This window comes from Anser anser, assembly GCF_964211835.1.
Source record: "Anser anser genome assembly, chromosome: 17".
In the NCBI taxonomy this organism is placed as follows: Eukaryota; Metazoa; Chordata; class Aves; order Anseriformes; family Anatidae; genus Anser; species Anser anser.
Genome location: NC_139738.1, coordinates 1,495,337 through 1,518,684, shown reverse-complemented (window position 1 = coordinate 1,518,684; position 23,348 = coordinate 1,495,337). Strand labels below are relative to the sequence as shown.

Sequence of the window (23,348 nt, the reverse complement as noted above, 5' to 3'; positions counted from 1 at the left end):
AGGTGGAGGAACACTGAGGTTGGTAAATGGCATGGTGCTCAGCGAGGGTAATGTGGAAGGTTCTGCAGCGCGATGCAACGATTGCAGTGCTATCAGCAGTGCCATAACCAGAAATTCAGGAGGCATAATCCATACTGGAGAAGTAGTGTGAGTAGGTGGCCTTGTCCCAGGTACATCAGGTCTAATCAAATGTAAACCCCAGCTGCTGAATGTTCCTAAAATCCCTGGAATAACCATGACCTGAGGAGATCTGCCAGCACATCTCTATGTTTTGGGGACGTCAGATGCAGCTGTTCTCTCCAAGCAGCTCTGCTTGGAGCGATAGGAATGACTCTGGCTTCCTCTGGCAGCCCTGGTGGGTAAAAAATGCCATGTAAAAGCTGCTGAGCTAAAGAGCTGATGTGGTGCATGCACTTGGGTGCTGGTTCTGCTCACGTGGATCCCCTGTGCTCTCTTGTATCAGAACTGTCGTGGCCTGAAAAAGTTAATTTTTGTTTTCACTTTGTGCCCACTGCCAGCCCCTGATAACTGATTTTAGCAGCTGAAAAGGCAGAAGGAAGAGATTACCTGTGTTTAATGATTTTTCTTGAAATGTGAGGTTAGTCAAATGTGGGCTCGACTTCAGAGTAAATTACGATTTAATCAGAACTGGCCTGATTATCCCGTATAAGAGATTAAATTAACAGTGTTCAGAAGTGAGGTGTCTTTATACTCGTGTCATTTGAAATTTTTCACAGGTCATGCTCCACTAAACCTAGTTTTGCTTTTCAACTCGGTTGGAATTCCTGTTTCTTAAGTGCAAAAGAGGCTAATCATAGAGTAGAAAATAATTTGACTTGCTAATACCAGGAGAGAAAACATTTACAGCAACCACAAGTATTTTCAGGATTATGGAGCATATAATACTTATGAAAGCTTGTTTCTGGTGACATGTTTGAGTAAGGAGGGTTGCGCTTTTTAGCAGAGGAAACATTTGTAAACCCTAGCAGGCAGTTCTCTGTACTTCTCCAAAGCTGGAGCAAAAAATGTTGGCAAATGAATCAAAATCCTCTTCTATCGTGCAGTCTGCCACCAGGTTTCTTAGGCATGAACTCAGGAAAATCTGTATTAGCCATAAAAAAAAAAAAAAGAGGAGGAGGAGATGTGCCTTCCATACAGAAGGTGTATTCTGAGGGTACAGAAGAGATGCAGTATGCATACCCCGCCTGAGCCTGGCCGCTTCAGCTGCTCTCCCCTGACAGTTTGTGTCTGGCAGGGAGAGCTGCCTGCCATGCTGCCGTGAAAACTGTAATTTTTGTTGGGTGCTGCTTTCCCCCCGATTACATCAGAGGTCAGTCATTAATATGCACTGTGGGAGTCCCTCTCGTTTCTGCACGGCCCACAATGAGGCGGTTGTTGGACTTGTTATCATAGTGGAAACTACTGTGCAATGAAAGCACAGTCATGCTGCCTCATGTTTAATTGAGAGATGGCAAATCTGTTCCCAAAATACTTCAGCTACTTGTATTGTATGACAAACGTGTTTTTCTTTTCCCCTTCATCTGTTTCCCTCCCCTGCTTTTTTTTTTTTCCTTTCTGGATGAAAAAAGCCCCGTTTCCGTTACATTTGAATGTTGTAGCTCCGCGATCGACTCCTCCTGGAACAATCCCCAAACTCGATTACCCCAACTCTACCATTTTCACTCGAAATCTTCCTGTCTCCTACGTCCCTCAGGCTCCCTGGGCTGGCCGTTTGGGGTCTGTGGCACGTTCAGAGCTGGTTGCGTACCTTGCTTCTCAATCCCGTGATTATTTCATGTTCGTGATGGTGCTGGCACCGTCCCAGGCAGGAGCGGAGCAGCAGGGAGGCCTCGGCACCTCTCGGCAAGGCGGCCAGCACCAGGCATGGCCCCAGCATGCAGGATGCTCATGGGGCTGTGGGCAAACCTCAAGGCCCCTGGAGCTTTCCGTACCGTCCCGTGCTCTGCTGGCTCCTCGCAGCACGAGCTGTGGGGCTGGCAGCAGCTCAGGCATCTATCCCCGTGCATGGGCCTGCTTGAGATTTACTTAGGATATGCCTCTTTGGTGGCAGTATCTTTTTTTTTTTTTTTAATGAGGGAGGAGCAGTTGTTTAGCCCATGCATCCTTTTCTGTTCGGTGACAAACTATTTAACTTTAAATTAATAAATTAGTCTCTGTCTAATACCAGTTTTATTCCCATCAGGCAGGATTTCCAGAATCTGAAATGGAAATTTCAGCTGATTGCTCGGTCGGTGCTCAGCACCTACTCAAAGCCTGCCTTTTTCCAAGGCAGTTTATTCATCCGCCTTGGTTGCTTGCCACTTCTTTTGCACCTTTCCCTCTATTAAATTCGATTCTGCATTTCAGCGCACCTCTTCCAGGAGTTCTGCTCCACGACTGCCTTCTTAGAATAACATTTTGGTGCATAGCTAACCACTGCCTGCGATACCTTGAGGTGCTTTTCCCCTTCCACACACACAGTATCTTCTGTTTGGTGTAGAAAGGTTGGGTACTAACAGACATCACTTTTTGCTCTGTGAACTCTGGAACTGGAAGGAAATAATCGTCCACACTGGTTTCAGCCAGTGGCTGGAATGTGTGCTACAAAGCTGATGGCGCTAGCTAATGGGGATACTGGTATTTTTTATTAATTAAGGCATGATTTTAATGATTAATAACTATGGATTTTTTCATGTTGCAGCTGCAACTAACTTCCAGTAACTGTAATCCGGGTGGGAACCATTTTTGTTGTACACAATTTCTTACTGACTGGTATTTCAGAATATTGCTTTAACATTTTACCAAACTTTATGTTGCCAGCTAAACCCCCATATTTGGAATTAAAATGAATTCTGCTTCAGTTTGGTATGGGGTAAGTGAATATCGGTTCATCACACTCAGTTCAAATTGGATATTCTTATATACAAGCCAGCGCTCCAATTAATCTGGCAGAAAACTGTGAAGACATACATACAGTAATTCCGTTTTCATTTCCTAGGAGCTTTCAGGGAAGATGTCTGAAACTTATTTTCTTCTTAATCTCAAACCATGAGAGTGAAAGCGCTCTTTTTTAATTAGAGGGAAATATAATTAACAGCCTTTGTGCACTGGGAAGTTGGAACTAAATGTATTTGCGTGCACGTGCGTCGTTAGTCAGATACGGGGAATAGAGGACGTGAGCCCAGTTCTGATAACTCTGTATTTAAACAGGTTTGTGGTGCCTGAATAACTCTGCTCACTTAAGTACGGTTTATGACATTAAAGTGTTATTCCTTGTATGAGAAAGATCTCAAAATCTGGAAAAAGCCCTGCCTGGCGCTAACAGTCTGAAGAGGCAGATGCATCCCAAAGATGAAGCCTGCTGCCTTCAGCAGAGTCCCTTTGGGTCACTGATCTCTGGGTCTAGCACTCACTTGGATGATCCTATAGCGAGTTCTGCCATAGGTAGTTCAAAAAAGTTGTTGAAAAACCACAGACGGTTCAGTCAGGAGTCTTAAAAGGGTTGCAAACACACAGTTCAGCGAAAGATATTCTATCCTATGTAGCTTATTCAAGAGGTTAAGAGGTGACATCCTCAAAAATTGAAAAGGGGGAGATGTTGAATGCAGAAGGTAAAAAGGAGGCAGACGGCTTGCCGGGGAGAGAGGAGACAAAGGGCCTTACAATTCCCCCATTAGCACTTGCTGCTGAACTGCTGCTTTGTGCGGCTGGGGGAAGGCGTACGGCCCTTTTTTATCCCCAGCAGGAATTGCTGTTGGGCCAACGTGAGGCAGGGCGGTGCGACCGCGAGGCGCTGTACCGGGCTCGTTGGCCAGCGCTGGGAAATCTTGGAACAGGGTGGTTTGTTCAGCCTGAGATAAGCTACGTGTCACCTTTTGATCTTGAAGATGGAAATAATTCAGGGGAGTCCTGCGGTCTGAGTTATGCAGGAGGTCAGGTGGAATTAGCACAAATCCTCTTTTCTGTCCTCAAAATCTGTCAGTGCCGTATCTGTTGGTAAATCTGTTTGGTCCGTTCGCCTCGTGCCTGGGGTCTCCCTGGCGCAGCAGCCCCGCCTGGCTCAGGGGTCCTTGTCGGGCTGGAGGTGCTGGGTGGGTACCAGGAGCTGCCGGGTGGGGCGTTGCGGGTTTTCTGTTCTGAGGAGGCAGCTTGGGTATTTTTTTCTTTTCGCCTCTGATTTGGTTTTGGTTTTGGCTGCCCAAAAAATGTTTCAGAATGATCACTACAATGATAAACCTCTAACGTCAGACCTTGAATAAATAAATAAACAGAACAGAATTTCAGAAAAGTAAACAACATGCTGTTGGGTAGAGTATTTGGAGTCATAAAGAGAACTTAAAAAGTTCTTGGCCCTCCAGCGAGCGAGGAGAGGACCAGTTACATTGCAAACTGTGGCAGTGCTCTTACAAATGACCCTGCTCTGGGTTTGTCACTTTACTGGGGAAAAACCCAACAATCTCCTCCCGTCACAGTTACCATAGGTGTTTGCAGAGGTAGAAGTTCTGGTGAAGGGCGCTTTATTCAGACAGGAGCTGCGGTGGAAGTCCGGGGGACTGACGGCTTCTCTTTGTTTAGCCTTTACTGGGAGGAGGAGAAGGATTCAGACACGATAAGCTAAGGCCTGGGGCTCGTTTTCTAGCTCCTGGTAGCAACCTGTGTGTTCTCTCCGTGGCTGTGTCCTGTCTGTAAGGCTGCAGCAAACCGCTTCCCCTTCCATCTGTTTGTAAATTCTTTGCAGAAGGAGCTCTCCCCTAAGCAGGGCTGGCTAATCAGGCTCAATGGGAGCTTTCAGCATAGCATCACAATAATAATAATTGCATCTCATAAGTGTATGCCGAGCAGAAATGCGACAGAATGTGGTTTGACTGTGGGAATTTCACCATATGCGAGTCCAAGGGAAAGTTGGTCAAAACCCAAAGTTTTCTTTCTCTGTGGAATTTTGTTTAAAACAAAACAAAACTTACTCATTTTGTAATCAAAAGACTTAAATTTCAAAATTTCGTATGGTCAGGAAAGCAAAGGAATTAAGGAGACAATTAATTTTGAAATTTTTGGAGCGTTTGGTTATGAAAATAGGGAAATGAAACGCGTTCTTGGGATCCAAGCTCTGACATCTGCTCAGCTTTGATTCTCCGCATTTGCTGGCCTGGTGGCAGGGAGGGAAGCGTCAAAGCAGAGTGACGGCCGTCCTGGCCCGGCTGCCGATGTGCGAGCGTGGCCAAGTCTCCGCTAGGAGGACAGCTCCGGGCTCCTCGGGGAATCCTGGCTGCGCAGCAGGGAACGGCTGGAGGATGCCCCGCGGGTCCTTGCGGCGAGGCAGCCTTGGAGGTTTGGCCCTGGGCTGCTCCGGAAGGGGGGCGGCAGGTGGGGCAGCCCCCCGGCAGGGCTGCACCCAGCAAGGACAATTCTGCTGCGAAATCCCTGAGTGAAGCACTGTGGATCCAACAGCCTGACGTTTTCTGCCTTAAAGTGTCTTCCTGAAAACGTCTTGGCCCAGTCCAGTTCCCTGCCCACAAAGCTTTCTTCTTTGGTCGCCCTTCCGTGCGTTCTGGTAAACCTGTCTCCGATTATTTACTTGTTTTTGGGAAGTGATGGAAGAGGAAGGGATGTTTGAAGAATATTTTTAGCTTGTACAAGCCAATATCAAACCAGAAGATGGATGCGTGTTGTTACGGGTTTAGTAGTGTAATTGACTTGTAATTCTCTGAAGTGTAATAATTTGTGCTTGCTAACATTGCGCTCATTTCCTAATTGTCCTGGCAAAATGAAGCTTGAAAAAGCCTTGCAGGCTTAAGGCTATTTACTCTCGGGGTTTCTGGGTTTGGCCACTTTTCCCCAAACACACACACGTGCACACCTATGCAGTTCCTTCCTATTTTCCTATTTTAATTTGATCCCCGGCCTTTTCATAGGCACAGAACTGAAGGGTGCTGCAGTCACCCTGAAGGTGCCAGGCATCAAAGGGCTGACGTGGTATTTCTAACAGGATGTGGGTATCGAGGCTGGCTAGTGGCGTTAACTCCTCCTACTTACAATTTTGCCTTTATTCTGTAAACGTCCTGTCCAAATGTGTTTACGTATTTTTTTCCTACCACCTGTACATCTGAAGAACTCGAGGCATGGGAAAAACAGCTGCAGCTCTGCTGATGCTTCGGGGGAAGACCACACAAATCAGTTTTTTAAGCCTAATGTTCTGAATGGTATGAAATAAATACTTCAGGCCTGTGTTTTTAGGTGTATGGGCTTCTTTTAAACACTTAACGTTACAGTAGGTATTGGGTTGGTCTGATTCTGTCAAGTTTATGAAATGTGGCGTGGAAAATCATCGGTTCCAGGGTGCAGCATGCAGCTTCTCCCTCGCTTGGTCTCTGAGCACCGTGGCACTGCTGCAAGATCCCTGTCCTGGGAGGTTGTGAGATGACCTCTGGACTGGGCTTGAGAGGGTAGCTTAAAATGCTCAGTCTTTAAGCACCTATGGCACATTAGTCTTAAAATAGTACTGTAAACTAGTGATGGTTTTGTTCTGCCTGAAACGGGGTGTTCATCCCGGAGGTGCAGTTGGACGGGCACAGCAGCCTCTGGTGCATGGCGCACTGAGCCCCGGCAGCCCGAGCACTGGGCAGGCAGCTCCTGGGAAGCTGGAGCAGTGAATTTGGGGCTGTCAGCTCTGCGTGCAGGGGTCTAGCTCCTACGAGGTCCGAGATACCCGTGCACGAGGTCCCTCGTGCATTGCCACGCACTCACTGTGCCTCCCAGGTGCTTTTTGTACGAGGGAAAGCCATGTGCGTGGAGCAGTGCTTTTTGTACGTGGAGCGCCGTAGGCACCTGCGGTGCTCCTGAGGGTGGTTTTGTCTGGGAGCTGCTCAGAAGTGAGCAGCTGTGCCCAGAAAGCTGCCTCTTGCTGGGCTACAGCAAGCTGAAAAGTGAGCATCTGCCCTTCACAAGCGTGCAAACACTTTTTGCTTCTGCACCATAAAAGATGAAAGGTCTTCAGACGGCTGATGCTTTGTGACTGTAGAATCTTAACCCAAATTTTATCTGAATTACTCCTTTTCTTTCCTCTACAAAATGTGCTGAACCAGTTAAAACAATAAATGGTTACAGCAAACCTGGAGTGTACTTCTTCTGTGTTTCTTCCCTCTTTCTGTTACTGAAAGACAACCATTACAGTACCCCTGGCCCAGTATAACACGACAGCCTCCAACTCGCTTCCCTTCTGTCCTTACATAGCTCTAAACGTTGTGCAGCCGGTTTGGATATTCTCACCTCAGGTCCACCTGAGCTCCGTAGGTGAGGGTTGCCTTTTCTCCGCCGCTGCTCCTATCCCTAAAGTGTGTGAACTAGACTTAATGAAACTTTGTCCCGAGAAGAGATTAACTGATGTTCACGTGAGTATTTCAGTGTGTTTTGTTCTGCTGTTTCCCCTTTTAGGTGACAGCGAGATTGTAAATAATATGTACGAGACCGACCCTGATCTCCTTGCTGGCGAAAGTGCAGAGGAGGAAACAGAGGACAGTATTATGTCCCCCATCCCTGTCGGACCTCCATCACCCTTTCCCACCAGCGAGGACTTCACTCCCAAGGAGGGCTCACCTTATGAAGCTCCCGTCTACATTCCTGATGACATTCCAATCCCACCAGATTTTGAACTCAGAGAATCTTCGATCCCAGGGGCAGGGCTAGGGATTTGGGCCAAAAAGAAGATTGAAGTTGGGGAAAGATTTGGACCTTATATGACAGTACAAAGGAGCACATTAAAGGAAACAAACTTTGGATGGGAGGTAAGCGTGCCGAATGTGATAATCACATTCATTTGTCTTCTCTGCAAACTGTTCATAAAGCTAGACTGAGTCCTGGCTGGCCTGGGGACAGAAGCAGTGACTTTGCTAATGCTGTATTTCCCCAGGTTATTTTGTATCCCACGTTCCATTCGTATTCAAAAAGCAGCAGAAATCCTTTAATATAGCTTCTGGGGCTACAAATATTGCTCTAGCACCATTTAAGAAGGTTGGTTTTAAATGATGTTGGGTCACTTCTTTAAGTGCTTGTCATTTTCAAATTGTGTTCGGAACTTGTCGCAATGGAAGAAATATGATTAGTCGCGTCATGTTTTGTGGTTGGGTGTGTTACCTTTGACTTCCAGTCCATGTTAGCTGTGCAGGCATTATTAACTGGCCATAGAAAAATAACATGTACCCATTAACACCCTAGATGTTCTTGAGCTCCTGTTCTGCGGCAAAGATAAAGGAATGCAAAAGTCATTTTCCTCTAAGAACTAAAAAAAGAAAAAAAGAAGTCTTCAGTAGGAAAAACAGCACTATCCCAGAATTCCTCCATCTTTCTCCCTGCTTTTCTGGGATTGTCCCAGAAATTGTGTCAGTCTCCTTTACTCCCATATATTCTTGATTTGCAAATATCCATACCTGCAAGAATTAACATAAATTAAAGTGGGTTCTGGGGACAGTGGAGCGTAGCCAAAGATTTACGCTCTGTGTCTGCAGTCCTATCCCAGTGCACCTGTCCAAGGTATGATATATAATATATAACCACTTCTCTGCTGTAGCCCTCACGTCCACCCAGCGCTACGGGACACCTACTCACCCGTCGGCTGGGTTAGAGAGGTTCGCCAGACCCACTCACATGCTCTCTGATAAGCCAGCTCTGTCCCTGGAAATATGTGGCAGTGTTTTACCTCCCTTTCCTGCCGCGTGAAGCACGGCATGGTGTCTGGTCCATCAGCCACTACCGGCGTGCAGCAGTCAGTGCTGGAGTACGGCGGTGGGAAGGAACAAGGAGGTGGGACAAGGCTGTAGGACCTCAGTGCGCAAGCCGGGAGAGCGCTCACAGCAGCCTTGTTTTCTTAGAAATATGGCCCAAGAGGCCAAACTGGAGTATTAACATCGTGAATTGTCTGATTACATTTATTACACTCCTGATTGTGAAGCCTCAGAAATCAGTGAACAGTGAGGTTTTGCGAAGCCCGGGGAAGTAGGTCCCGATGTTTTTGTTTACTTGTGAAACGTGTCCGGAGTGCATGTGAAAGCAGAACACACTTGCCATAAAAACAAAAGTCATTCTGCTGCAGAGCTCGTTCTGGTTACTTACTGGTTATTTCAGGGAGCCTGTAGGCACGGGGCACCTCGAGGTTACCTTGAGTGCCGGTCGCAGCGAGCTGCTGCTGAGGGAAAGCTCGGCCGGTTCCTCCAGGAAAGTGCAGTACTGTCTGTAGGCTGCAGCATGGGAATCGCTCCTGCACAGACTGGGGAGCTTTCCTTTTCTGAGCATAGTATTTAGAGGTGATCTTAATTTTTATTTTTATTTTAACAAAGCTTTCCTTTGAGCAAACAGCAGTCCTCCTTGGCTGCTAGAAATCAGACAAGACCTGAGTAAGGCAAAGCTTTGTTCCCTGTGACCTTGGCGTAACTTTGTCCTTGTCTTTCGTACTGCTGGTACAAGTTGGTATTTACTTTCAGGTTTTTAAGAAACGTTTCCTATCTCCGTTACACACTGGATGCCTGATACAGGCCATACCCATTCCCTGCAGTCCGCGTTGACTTTGCGATACGGTTTGGTTTTGCGGTGTACCTGAGCAAACTTCCCTCCTCCGTGGCGCGTCTCGTTTCTGCGGCACGCTTGTGTTCTCTGATGTGGCTGGAACGTTTCATACCTGAAAGGAAGGAGTATTTGTCCTCCATCGGATGTCCTCAAACACTGTCTTACACCCACCCCGGCACTATTTCTTTTGACCTTGCTCGTGCTTGCAGGTACCTCTTGGAGCTTTTCCCTTCCTGGTGTGCCTGAGGGCGGTTCGGAGACGCCCGCTCAGAGCCTTCAGCATTTCACTTGGGAGCAACTGCACGAGTGCCTTGGTGCTGGGCAGGGACCCGTCATAAATACTGCCTCTGCCTCTGTTGGTTTCTGAGCTGCTTCCTTTGAGCACAAGGCTCTTTGGAACAGCCTTTAAGAGATGCTCTAAGCAGCTTTCCGTGCTGTGCCTTGAATGTGTTTCCGTCCTCGGTCAGGACTGAGTAGGCAGACAGTTGGCAGCAAGAGGAGAAAAGAAAAATGGAGGAATTTGTCCTCGCTCTGTAACATGTTCGCTAGGCTTTTGCCCAGTTTCTTACAAATTTTGCCTTTTGTTTCTTACAATAGTGATGAATCTAACAAATCTGCTTTTGTTGTATGCCAAGAGGAATGTCCCTGATGCAGTGTGACATTATTTTTTGACAGTACATCTCTGTAATTTGTGGGTTTGACTTGACAATGACTTGAATTTACTCATAACTTCTGATTGCTGGCTTATTGACATAGTGCTGTTACTCTTGAATTGTTCATTTTATTAGTTATAGTCATACTGTTTATTTCCGGAAAGATAATTGTTTCTTACACCCAAACTACTTCTTATTGATGGCCCTCATTTCAGTTCCTGTAGTTCATACTCTTGTGTTGCAAAAAAAAAAAAAAAAAAAAGCCCCAACCCATAATCTGAAACATTCGGGCCATTTTTTGGTCTGTTTGTGATGATCATCAGTTTCTTAATTTTAATGCTGTTTCTGCCTTTTGCGCAAAAAGTTCTTGCCCTCCATCAAAGGGCAAACTGAAGGTTGGACCGGGTGATCCTAGAGGTCTTTCCCGACTGGAAGGTTTCTGTGGCTCTGGATGTGGTGTCAGGCTGACTCAGCGGAGTGCCCCTGGAGCTGGTACAGGCAAAGGATGTTTTACACCGTGTTTTCAAGTGGGCGTTCGTTACCAACGCCTCTGATTCAGCAGGAGCTCTTGCTCATGTCTTTGTGCTTAAAAAGGCTCGCCTGGCTCTCGAGCTCGTTCAGCATGCGAGCGTCTTCCCACCTGGAGCGGGCCCCAGGCGCTGCGGGTAGCACAGGGGGTGCAGAGCTCTGCTGGGTGCTGAGCGGGCTCTGTACACGTGTACGGGAAGACAGCTTTTTATTGCTGTGGATTCTTTAAAATTCTGTGGATTTTTTTTAATTAAAGCTTAAGCATGCTGTTTCAGCATATTAAAATACAATGCAAATTTAAAAATGCTTCAGTTTGTACTTGCAGTTAAGATTTATTTCGTCTGAAGTCTTTAATTAAAAAATAAATTTTGGACAGCTAGAAATTCTGCTGTTAAGGGCTTTGATTTCACAATGGATCTCTGCTCTATCCGATCCATGAACACTGCAGAAAAAGCTTTCTCTGTGCGAGTTCAGTGGGACCAGATTTGTGCGAAGGAAAATGAAACAAAACAGTGAACTGCATTTCTTCCAAGTCCTCAGGAAACACGGGCTCCTCTTTGGGGGTAGAGGCCAGCTCTTTTTTCACCTAAACTCTGATCCAGGCCTGGCCTGATGTACAACATCTAGATTCAGTAGGCAAAATAAGAATGCTGTTTGTTGAAACTTTCTGCTTACTCATTATTCCCTATGATATTTTAAGGCTATTAGGGGAAATACAGAATGTTGTGCCTTACCTTGAAAAAGAGATGTGATATTTAAAATTATAGATGTTTTTTTTTTCCTTTAGCCAGACAGGAGTGACTGGGTAAATACATGGCCCGCTTTATCTGCTCCGAGCCTTTGCTATCTTGTTTCTTTCTACGGTTTTCCTCCAACATTTGCTTTGTGGGATATGTTTTCAAAAGTATTCTTGAAATTAGGCCCCACCTATTATTCAGGGACTGTTTTAACATGGCATGGCACTGCGTGATTCATTCTCATTTCATAAAAAGCAACGAGATGTGTCGGTCTTCCGCCCCCCGCCCCCTCCCAGGGATGATTCAGTGAGTGCTTGTATGGGACGCTGTGCCCCGCGCTCCCTGCCAGTGCCGTGCTGATCGTGTTTATCTACTTTTTTTCCTTAAAAGACACCACCCAAACTAAAAGCCTTGTGATTATTTAGTGTGACGTGATTGCATTTCTGCTCTGCTCTCCTGATCCTATTACTTCCTTGCCTGCTGACACAGAACATACCATTCAGAGCACCCCGAATAAATCACAGCGTGTTTTCGCTTTATTGCCTCTGGGACCTGGAAAAAAAAAAAAAAGCAGCATAACGATTTTGGTCACTTTGTTGAGTAAATAATGATATTTATCATAGCACTGTTTATTTTGCTAATTGAGAGAAGAGTGGGAATCACATCCTGGAGGAAAATAGAGCAGCTGAATTCTAGGGAATTTGGAAGCAGTCAGACATGCTTTTAGCTCAATTTGCTTCACAGGGCAACTGCCATTAATAAAATACAATTATTAGTTCCTTTGTTTTGATCTGTGTTTTAAGAGGGAGTATTTGCTGAAACAAAAGAGACTTCCGTAACTCTAAAGTTCTGACTCTCCTAATAACAAGGTAGGTTTCTTTTTCTGCATATGAAAAATAAGTGCTTTCATTTCATACTTCAGGGTGAAGGTAGAAACTGTCCCATGAAGGACAAATAACTGTGGAAAAAATAAGAGCCGGCAGCTAAGGATGCAGCCGGCATTCTTGGCTCCACATCTGGGCCAGTGGAAAACTGCTGGTTTTGACCACGCTTCATAGTGTCAGCGCTGCACAGTAGTTCCACCTTCTTGTTCCCACAAAGTACAGTACTTAAATTTGCTGTGGAGCTCTGCTTTATTTTTGTTTGCTTTTACAAATGGTCATAAATGCCAAAGAAATTTTACTTCACAGGACTGGCATTGGTTGCTGAGAGAATTATACTGCATTTCTGTGAGTCTCATTAAAATAGGAAGGAGACTCTAAACATTCTTCTAAATGTGATGGTTTTGTCGTGCTTCCCAGTTAAAAGAGCTCCCAGTCCAAATTCCCTTGTTTCACTTTAAAAGCCGATACGGTTTGTTAAAAAAGCACGTCCTCGTCTGTCCTGTTTTGAAAGAAAAGTTGCTAAAAGAGGAAGATGAGTCCTTTGGATGAGCAGAGAAATCTCAAAACCTCTTTGTACTCATCCCTTGGTAATGTTTCTTAACTTTTAGGCTGAAAGGATGTGATGACATTTCCCTGTAGTTTTTCTTCATGTGTCTTCTGATTCATTCATTTGCTCTGGCCTCTGCCTTTCCCCTTGGCTTGAGAGCAATGTTAGGATAGCAGCCTCTGTCGCTGAGGAAAGGGGCTTAGGAACTGCTGCTCTCAGCCCACAGCTGAAGCTCTTGCAGGGAGCGAGCAGTGTTGGAAAGCTTGCAGAGCGGTGTGCGGCCATTCCCGGGTGGAGCATGGTACCTGTGCGCAGAGCATTTCCCACAGAAGGTTGCTTCACAATTTCTCCAAGTTCTCTTTGGCGAGAAGAATTCTGACAAAGCAGGAATCTCCGGGTTCATCTGGTGAACGGAGCATGAGAGCACCCTGGGACTGAGAGCTGCTAGCAGCTGGCCAGTCGTCATCGTTACTCGGTAGTTAGAATTTAATATAAATGCATTAAAAAACTGCAGATAAACTTTTGCTTTAGCCTGAAATGTGGCGCGGGGGGGAGGAAATGAATCTCAAGGAGGAAAAAGAACTTAACTGCACTCTGCATATTCTAAATATTGTGCAGTTTTGGGCCAAAAAAAGTCGCTCAACTTTGCATGCCCTGGATCCTGCCCCCTTCCCAGAGAAGAAGCATGGTGAGAACATCGGCACTTTATTTTTCTCCCCCCATCTGGCCTTTGTTCTGGTGTTGAGTGACCAGCACGAGGAAGGGGAAGAGTCGGCCTCCCGGTCCTGTCGATTGTTAGGCGGTTTCCTACGGCTGGCACTAAACCCACGCCAGTGGGCATGCTTCTGGCCGCTGGGTCACGGAGGAGAAGCAGCAACAAAAAGCCTGAGAGGGTTGGGGGGGGCACTTCTTGTATCAAAGGCAAAGCCCCGTTCCCTGCAGTTGAATCTGCTGAGGGGGGGTGTCCTTCAGTTTTAGTGGTCGATAAAAATGAAAAAAGCGTCTAATGATACTCAAGTGAAAGGACTGAAATTTGTACCATTTTTTGATGTTTCACCAAATGCTTCAGTGTCAGGGTTAAAAGAGTAAGTCTTTTTTAGGTCCAAGAATGCCAAGATATCCTGCTCTATCTTAGGCACTTCTCTAAAACATGGGTATATAAGGAATTAAGAAAAAAGCAAGAAGAGACAGGGAAAGGGAATGACTAAGAATACCTCCTGATATTTCTCCTTTATTTCCATAAGGGGTAATAACTCATGAGCAATCCGGCAGAGGGCACTTTCTTTAAATAGAACATTCTGATTCACAAGCAGAAAAAGGAAATAAATATTTTCTTTTCGTCTTCGAGAGACATCCATGAATACCAGCTTCTGAAACAGTATTTTATCATCCAGCACTTAAAAAAAAAAAAAAAAAGAATGAAAGGGAAAAGAAGAAAGGATAAAGAAAATCCCATAAATAACTCAATGTAGACCACAGGATTTGAAAAACAGCTCTTTTCGTTGTCAGAAGACTTGCAGAATACAGGATGCTCATTTCTTCCTCTGGAATGCTAACCTTCGTAGAAATCCCACCTTTGTTTTGTCCTCTCCCAGAAATGCCTGGCTGGCGGAGCATTGGAACACAGTAAGCTTTTGTAGAGGGAATAAGCAATAAGTTAGAATTAAACCATAAACGTACGTGGGACGTGGAGGAGGTGTCACTCCGCACACTGTTCTCATTGCAATTTCAGAAGGTGGAAGCAGTGCGAAGGGTCTCGCTCTGCAGTTCCTGGCTGCTTCTGCGTGGCCGTCGGGGATGCGTTTGCTGTCAGAGGAGACTGTGCTGGTGCCGTGAACTGGTGGGCAACGCTGGCACGCTGCTGGGCATCGAGGACCCCGCACGGCTCGTGGGGCGGTAGCCCAGGCTCGCTGCTGAGCTTGTGTCCGTGCCGCTGCACCGCTCCTGCTTGCACGCGCCGCTTGTATTTGCCCCTTACTGCTAAACATTTTGGGTGTTCACCCTGTTATTCTCCAGCAGTCCGTTTCCTGTGCAGCTCATCCCTGGGCCCTGAGTTCCAGTAACCTCTGTGGTAAGGCACTAGAGGAACTCATCAGGCACCTTCGAGTCAAGGCTTAAGCATGCAGAGCTGGGTTCGGACTCCAAAGGTTTGTGACATGAGCGAACCTTGTTTGAGGTCCTGGTGAATCGTGGAGTCTGCAGGTTTTAAGTTAGATTTCTTTGCCTCAATCTGTACGATGCAAGAAGTGGAGTAACAACAGCAGATTTTCCAGAGGAAAATGTTAATTGCTTTCATAGAAAGGGGAAATCACGTTCCGTGCATAATTTGGCACTGTCCTTCTCTTCCCATAGCAAATACGGAGCAGCACCGCAGATTTGAACTGCTAAATATAGCACCTCTTACTTTGTGGGATTTTAGCACTTCTCACACTTTGGCACTTAGGTTGCTTCTTATTTGGCTCCAGAAATGCAAAGGATTTATGTTGTTGTATATGGAGATGAAAATGAAAAGTTGGGTCTATTGCTTTTTCTCCAGCAGCGGGACATAGTTGGGTCTTTGTTCCTCACCTGTTAGCATGTCAGTTAATTATTCATCCCTTCCACTTTTTGTTTATTTCATCAGAGCAAAGTAGTGGGACCTCTGCAAAATGAGACAGTCCTCGTACTGAAAGTTTACAGCTTTGAAAAACACGGGCTGTTTATCCAAGGAAGGCGTGAAGCTCATTCCGAGTCCCATTTAGCAGCATTAACGAAGAAGTATGTCTGCAGGAGGATGGCCGGTGGTCGGACGCGGTGGGGAATTGGGCAGCCGGAGTGGAAGGAGCGTTTCTGGGCAGAGGGGAGTCTTTGGAAAGTTTCCTGCTGATCCTGTGCCTGGTTTCTCAGCTCGTGGCTAAGGCCAGCTGCTCTGCGAAGCGTCCTTGTGGAATATCCACCTCGAGTCACTCGTGCATCGCTCTTCATTTCCTGGTTCTCGCTGTCCTCTCTGAAAGTAAACAGATAACGAGATCATTTGGGGCACAGGCCTAAGTGGAAGCTGGTTAGCTTAATCGGGTTCCAGACTGGTAGCAGTGCGCTGCGACCGTTTAATGTGTTTGCATTGATCAGAGACATGCACATTCAAGTGGGATGTGTAAATAAAGGAGAGGCATCTCTCTCACAAGGAAAGTCGGTTTGTGTACACATGGGGAAGCACAGACCAGAGAGTGGTTCGTCAGAACTTGCCATCACTCACCTCTCTGCCTCAGAAACGCACAAAATGTGCTGAAAAAAATGGAAGTGCTGCTCGGTGAAGGGTGCACTCAGCCAGGTGTCCTGCTCACGCACACACCTTGGCGGGGCTTATTTAGGCCGCCCCTGGCAGCACGCTGCTAATGAAGTAAATCTCCTGTAGCTCCTGGAAGCAGCGTAACGTATAATAACTGATGCAGCGGTTCAGAAGCCCTGGTCTTTAAGAAATACCTTTGTTTAATGTGTTCCACAACCCTCCTGGTATAGAGGCTGCGGTTCCCAGCCCGCTTGCGCCTGTGTTTGCACTGCGGCGGTTCGTTCAGCACACAGGAGTGGGTATTTTCTTCCTTTTGATCTGATTAGTGAGCAGTATGTTTCTTCGCTTTCAGATAATGCCCGGGCAAGTCATTGCTTTAATTGTACATCTTATTGTGCCATCCCCGTTCAATCATGTTCAAAAATACCTACATTTCACCCTTGTCCCCCACCTCCCTTTTCCCATTTAGATCTCACTGAAGTCCATTCTACCTTATCAGCACAGTAATTTCATGAGCAGAGCTAGGATTTCTGCCGTTTAGGCCCCGGCCATTGTCTGTCGCAGCTGCAGTCAAGATAAACCCTCACCCAGAACAAAGTTGGAATGACCTTTTACAAGCAGAATCTGCCTTGTTTCCCTCCAGACTAATTTATCAGCCTTCATTTCAGCCTAGTCTCTCAGCAGAGGCCTGAAAGAACATTACAGAGAGCATGAATGAACAGGGGGATTAAGATGCTTGGCTAGTCCCTCTTTTTCATCAGACACCTTCTGGATTTGCTGAGATGTAAGCTGTAAATGACCGTAAGTGGTGAACTGCCTTAAACTTGGAGTGAGGGGAAGGGAAGGGGCGGGGGGGAAGTCCCGAAAGCCAAATGTTTGGAAGAGAAGAGCGATGTGGGGAACTGGATAAACTTCCTACCCCGAGCTCCCCGTCCCGGGGGTGTTGTGCCAGAGGCTCGGTGCGACGAGGAGCTCTGTCCCTGGGGAGCGCTGTCCCCAGGGAGCACACCACAGACCCCGTCAGGGCCGAGCAGGGCTCCAGCTGCTCAGAGCAGCCAAGGAGGGCTTTCCACGAGCTGAAATCAAGTTTATCGATTTTAAGCAAATATTAAAAAACCGGGTTACATCTCTCTATGTACTGAAAGTATTCCTGTGCAGCAGAGCAGCAAAAGTGTTACTGGGAGCATGATTTTAACGCTGCAAGAAGTGTTTTTTTTTTTTTTTTTTCTTTTAAAGGTGAACTTGGTAAGTGTAGAAGAGCCCTGTGTGAAATAAAAGATCCACTTGTAGCTGACAACAGCCGTAGTCCAAGGGACTTGCTGTGAGGAGGGGAGTAAATGTTTGTCTCCTGAAGGAGGGGGGAGTTGTCGACCATGGTGTGGGTGAATATCCTGCTGTACAACACCGGCAGCTGCTAGCGGCAGTGGGGTTGGATAGTTCCACCCCTAACGCCATAAGGCATCAGGTTTTTTTAGTGCTTCCACCTTTTAGCTTTCTTCATCTTTTATTTAATGAAACAAGGAGCTGATAAACAACTCAAACATTATTGTTAACGCACAGGTCGCTCGGTTGAGAGGAGGGAAAAATCCTCGTCTGGAAAACTTGAAGCATTGTGGTGAATTACTTTAATTGCATCGAGCTGAAAGCTTTAGCAAGGGAAGAATTAAATACAGCTCCGGTGACGTAGCCTTCGGTGTCGGCGGTGGTGGTTATTACCTGGCCCCGGGCAGCAGGGCTGGCGCGTGCGCTGCCGCGGGACTGCTGTGACGGCCAAGCAGCAGAGGTGTCCTGTGCAGAAACGTGATGTGTGGGGATCTGGGGCTTTTGGAATGTTGTTTGAACTGTTTGGTATATCTGGCCTGTAGGTGGAAAAGAAGGAAGAGGCAGAGGATGGAATCGCAGGTGGAGGGGGTGGGAGGGGGACTGTGGAGCAGTCAAGTGAGCAGCAGGGCAGAAATACTCTGAAGAAACATCTTGTGACAAGTGCTTGCAAACAGCAAGCACAAGATGTTTAGAAACTGGCTTCAGATAAAGGACCAATGCTGTGAAATTATTTTAAGGTTACGAGGACTCCAGCCTAGGCACTAGACAAGCTGAGCGTTTTGGCTACGAGAATTTGGACCTTCCTGTGTCCACACGTACCTGTAAATCCCACCACAGGCATTGACGTTTTCCTTTCTGAGCAAAAAAAGCCCTTGAAATGCAGTGCCTTGTGATTATAACAAAAAAAAAACAACAACTAGACTTCTATAAACCTTTGGAAGACTTCTGATTTAATTTAGATATTTGGGTGAAAGTTCAGGCTGTGATTTCTTTATATCTTCTGTGTTGCTAATCCATAATGTATTTGTGCTTTTGCAGTCCTTTAGCTAGTAACATGGAAGTCGTAGTTTTAGAGTTGATGCAATCTGTTTTGCACTCAGCAGTGGTTGTGTTTAATCTTGTATTGAAAGAGGTTAATAATGCAAAAGTACTTCACTGTTACAAAGCTTGCACCCTGTCCTGTATTTACATGCGTTCAAAGAAAAGGTGCGTGCATCTCGTCTCTTAAATATCAACTACAGCACGCTTCTAAATACTGATTTACAGACGCTTCCACTCTCAGAAGTGTCTTTTGCTATTCATAAGTGCTTATATCATATCAGAAAATGAATTTCAGCAGTGTGGAAGAGAGATAAAAAGCTGCCTTTCTGGAGACTTGTTGAGGCAAAATGCAGATACTTTAAACAGGGCAGACTGCTCATGGCTCTTGTCCAGTTCCCTGGGAAATGGGCAGAGAGAAGCTTAATTTCTTGCACTCCACTGCAGCTGCGCTTAGGCTTTAATAAGCATGCAAACTTCACAAACAACCAAAAAAAAAAGGGGGGGGGGGTGGAAATTAAATGATTCTGGGTAGCAGCAAATGACATAAAGGGAGGAGTTGTGGGGTCAAAGGACTAAAACACAGAGCACACCAAGCAGTGCTCCCAGGTAAGGGGGATGCTCTGCCCGTCCCGTGTCCTTAGGAAGATGCAAGTCTTCCCCTCCACTCCCTGCACCTGGAGAGGTGCAAGGTGGAGTGAGGGGAGGAAAGAGGAAATCTCCTCTGTCGTCCTGTTCTGTGACCCTGCTCCTTTGGCTATATGAACTGTACGAGTTTATGATGCTTCCGAAGTTACTCGTTCATTTCTGTTTACTTTCTGACGTTGATGTGTAGCTCGCACCTCCTAAGCTGTTGTTTCTGCAAGAGATCTTATATAGTGAGATTTAAACCTATAAAAACATAGTGCGGTTGATGTTACTGGTAAGTTGGGAGTCTTCTCCTCTTTTTCAGAATTGATTCATTTTGTAGAGGGCTTGTGCCTGCGATACGTATCAGTAAATGCCTGTGTAAATTCACTGCTCGCTACAAGCTGTAATTGGCAAGAGGAGGAATATAGTGAATTCAGAATGTGGCTGATAAAATACTGATACTGTATCTTTTAATTTATTACCTGTATTATCCACACGCTACGTTTTCGACTCTGTTCTCTCTCCTTCACGAGTTGTGTTTTCACTAGACTGGCATTTTCCTACTCTGATGAATTAACTGTCAATTGAAGTTAGTGAGATAAATCAAAACAAATGGACACGCTGCTCCATATTGACTTTCTCACTGCCTGATTCCGAAAACCACTTTGAGCGCCGTGCTGCTATTATGCTCACTTGGTTCTAAGCAAATGTACGAGAAAGAAGGAACTGGGGGAGGTAGGTGTTTAACAGCCATCAATTACATTTTCACTATCTTTGTTTCATCTAGGATCTTGTCAACAGGGAGATTTGTGCCATTTACCTCGAAAGAAGACACTTGGCATTGCGTAAGGAAATGAAATGTTAAATGGCTTTCGGCAAACATACATTAAAGTCTGGGGCTTTTAAAGCGTGGTCTTAATCTGTTAGAAAAGTGTTTTTTGGAATAACTGCAGCAGTTTAAATAAAAAGGAGAACATTTTTGTCAGACCCAGCACAGGCTGCGTGCAGGACATCTCCCCGTGAGAGCGAGTGAGTCTCCAGTGTGAATCCAGGTGGGGTTTGCCAGCAGTTGGGAATTTTCTGTACGTAATTAGGTACTGGGTAGGGGGCTTCACCGTGTCGAAGTCTTGGCTTGTCTCCCAAGACAGGAGAATCATTTCTGGCCTGATTCATTCTGCTTGCACAAGCAGATGAGTGATGATCAGGTGTCTGATGACTTGGATTATCTGTGTCCCTAATTAGGGAAAACAGTGCTGAAGGAATCAGTAAAACAGATGTGAAGTACGGCCGTGTTTGACAGTTACCTCTTGCAGCCATGGTCAGACTTCCAGAGTAAAGAGCGCACGGGTGCACGGGCACAGGCATTGGTTCTCATCACCAGGGCTGGAACTCTGTGATAGAGAAGTGACGGATTGTTTCTAAATGTGAGAATAGAAAATCCATCTCCACGTCCTCAGCAGTGCTACTGCAGGGCCGCGTGTATCAAATACCAGCCATACCTCTGGCTGACCTCAGTTACTCTGCATGGTTTCAGCAGGAAGAACAAGCATATGCCTGTCATACAGCAAGTGTTGAAATTCCTTTGTTATTTGTTTACTTGTATCTTAAACATCTGCGCCTTAATACTTGGCTTTGAAATGCATTCTAGATGAACCAGATTATGTTTTCACAGCTATCTCCCGATTGCCTGTTATGTCTTCCTGCGTAACCAGCACCACGTTTAGCAAATAAATTTAACGCCTTCTCACCTGGAAGGGATCTTATAAACTTTAATTCAAGAAGTAAAAGGTTAAAAAAAAAAATGTATGTGCAGAGGAATGGACGGTGGAAAGGGGTAAAGCCTCTCAGCAGTAGGTTAATTGGAGAGTGGAATACCAGCGTAGATGGGAGCACATAGTTTCCTTGGACAATGTGCTAAAGAAGTGGGAGCTGGGAAGGACCAGCTGGGATTGTTAGTGAATTAGCTGAAGTCAGAAACCACTGAATGGAGCAAAGAAGTAAAGGGGAAATGAAGGTTAGGGTATAATTCAGTCTAAATTAGGTGGGCCATTCACAATGCATAAAAGGGCTCTGAGCTTCCTTTCTAGGGGAAAATGGGTAGGAAAGCTCACTTTTATTTGGATGCGGGTTGAGTGGTTGATTTTAAGAATGTGCATACCTAGAGCCTACTTTTTGGAAGTGCATTATCCCACATGAGTTTGGAGGAAGCATTGAAAATGCCATGAGCCTGAAAGACAACAGATTTAATAAGACAGAATCGCAAGCATTATACTGCAGAAGCATGTAACTTTAATCTCTTAGGAACTGAAACAAATTCACTTACTCAGTCTTTGCTTGCCTGTTGTTAACGATGAAAACTCCGTATCTGATCGCTTCTGAACCCTGGGTGCTTGCAAGCCACTCTGCCTTTGGCCTATCTCTACTCGTTACTTTTGAAGAAATTATGGCATTTGTGTACTTTTATTAATTTCTAAGTTTCGTTTCTAAATTGCTGTGCCGTGGAAGGTGATGCTGCAGTCAGGGCAAACACGCTTGGAGGAAAGTATTTGTTCTACCTTAAATTACAAAACCTTTGGAGAGCCACTCTCTCTCTTTTCCTGGGAGGAGAGAAGGAAAACGGGTAGGAGAAAGAAAATGTAAACTGGTATTGTAGTTGGCCTGCTTTATTTATTTATTTTAAGTAGGGAGAGTCTTGAATGAGTCTTGGAAAGCCAGCTTTCACTTCAGTCAAGCTAGAAATGAAAACAAAGAACAAATCCCTTGTTTCTCTGGTGGAGTCACATTTACGCCTGCGAGTACCTTACCAAAGCATTTTATTTGTCAGGTATTGTACTTCTGTAGCACACGCAGCTTTGTGCCATCTACTTCTTGTGTGTGTCGCTGAGATCAGCAAAGCAGAATTGACAATTGAAGTCAGCGTTGTCGTTGCTCAAAGGATGTTTAGTTAGGTTTAATGAACTTCTGGTGTTAGTTACAAGATCTGTAGTTTTCCAGTCTTGGTAGTTCACCGATGGGAAGGCTGTGTAGGCTGCCTTGCACTTTGCTGGCTTACATTTAGCACAAGGTAGGCAAAGCCAGCTGGGCTAGCTGCAGCACGAGGGATTGGTGGTCAGTGGCTCTGGTTCGGGTGCCAGCACTGCGAGGTATGGGGGGGCTCCAGACATGGTGGGGCATCAAGAATCGGTGGGAGAGGAACGCTCAGCTCTACTAATTACATAAATTTATTGCATTATTAGTTAATTTCAAGTGGCACCTGGTCCTGTTTAAGGCACCGAACATGCAAGGGGGACCTGTAACTCCATAAAATCTCCTGAAATGAAGCAAAATTAGAAACAAAGGCAATAAACATTGATTTGTTATTAGGAAGTGGCAAGTCTGAAAGCCTCCGTGGTATTTATTGATATAAATCTGTGGAGGTTAACGTGTGGCCTCACCACAAGCGGCAGAGGCTGTGATGAATGAGAGCTGCCAGACGCGAGCAGTCGGCTGCCAGCGCCGCTGCGGCGCTCACGGCCACGCGCAATCAGCGCCCGGTGCAGCATCCATTTTCTGCACCAAAATCCTGAAGGAAGAAGCGGATTTGCAGCAACCTTGCGGATCAACAAATGTTGGCTCCTTGAAATGCTTTTATCCAGTTTATTTGGAAGCCGAGGGCTTCTCGCAGCAGGCTGCGCTGAGAACCTCGTGCTTGTCAGAGCCGGGCCAGGCCTCCCCTGACCCCCGTGTGTGATTAGCAGGTACATAATCTCTGGGGTCCCCCCTGACTGCTTCGGTTCACTCATCTATTGACTCACATCTTTGGAGCAGGGGTAAAAACAAGGAACATACCAGAATGGGTATGCAGGGTGTACACTTCATACAGGAACACGGAGGTAAATGTGAAGAGAGTTTGTAGCTACAGATGTGTTTTTCCTTTTCCCGTTAAAAAACGTATCTTTTTAATGATCTTTATCTGTGGGGCATTGCTTTCTAATTTGATGGGAAGAGTTTTGCTGCATCCCTACTGGTGTTGTGCCATTAGATTTCTGTGTAGGTGTTCCCACTCACTTGCCCTCCATTTGCCTGGTATCCTCCAGAAATGTCCATCTGATGACAAAAATTCCCCATTTTTCAACTTTGTAGATATCTGAAGCTTCCTTGGAGCTCATTGTGATACAGAGCCCTGATCTCTATGTTGTCTGTGAG

General features: G+C 45.9%; 1 protein-coding gene across 5 annotated transcripts in view; it reads left to right on the top strand.

Annotated features, from left to right (window-relative positions):
- The window catches only part of PRDM16 (PR/SET domain 16), a 312,213-nt gene that overhangs the window by 118,262 nt on the left and 170,603 nt on the right, over positions 1-23,348 (top strand). For 4 of the 5 annotated variants that reach the window (XM_083802566.1, XM_083802565.1, XM_083802568.1 and 1 more), the window contains one exon: positions 7,432-7,781. The exons of the other annotated variant lie outside the window; for it this stretch is intronic. In XM_083802566.1, the coding sequence (XP_083658692.1) occupies positions 7,455-7,781 (327 nt within the window). In that variant the 5' untranslated portion in view covers positions 7,432-7,454. The remainder of the gene's footprint in view (positions 1-7,431; positions 7,782-23,348) is intronic. 5 annotated transcript variants of the gene reach the window in all.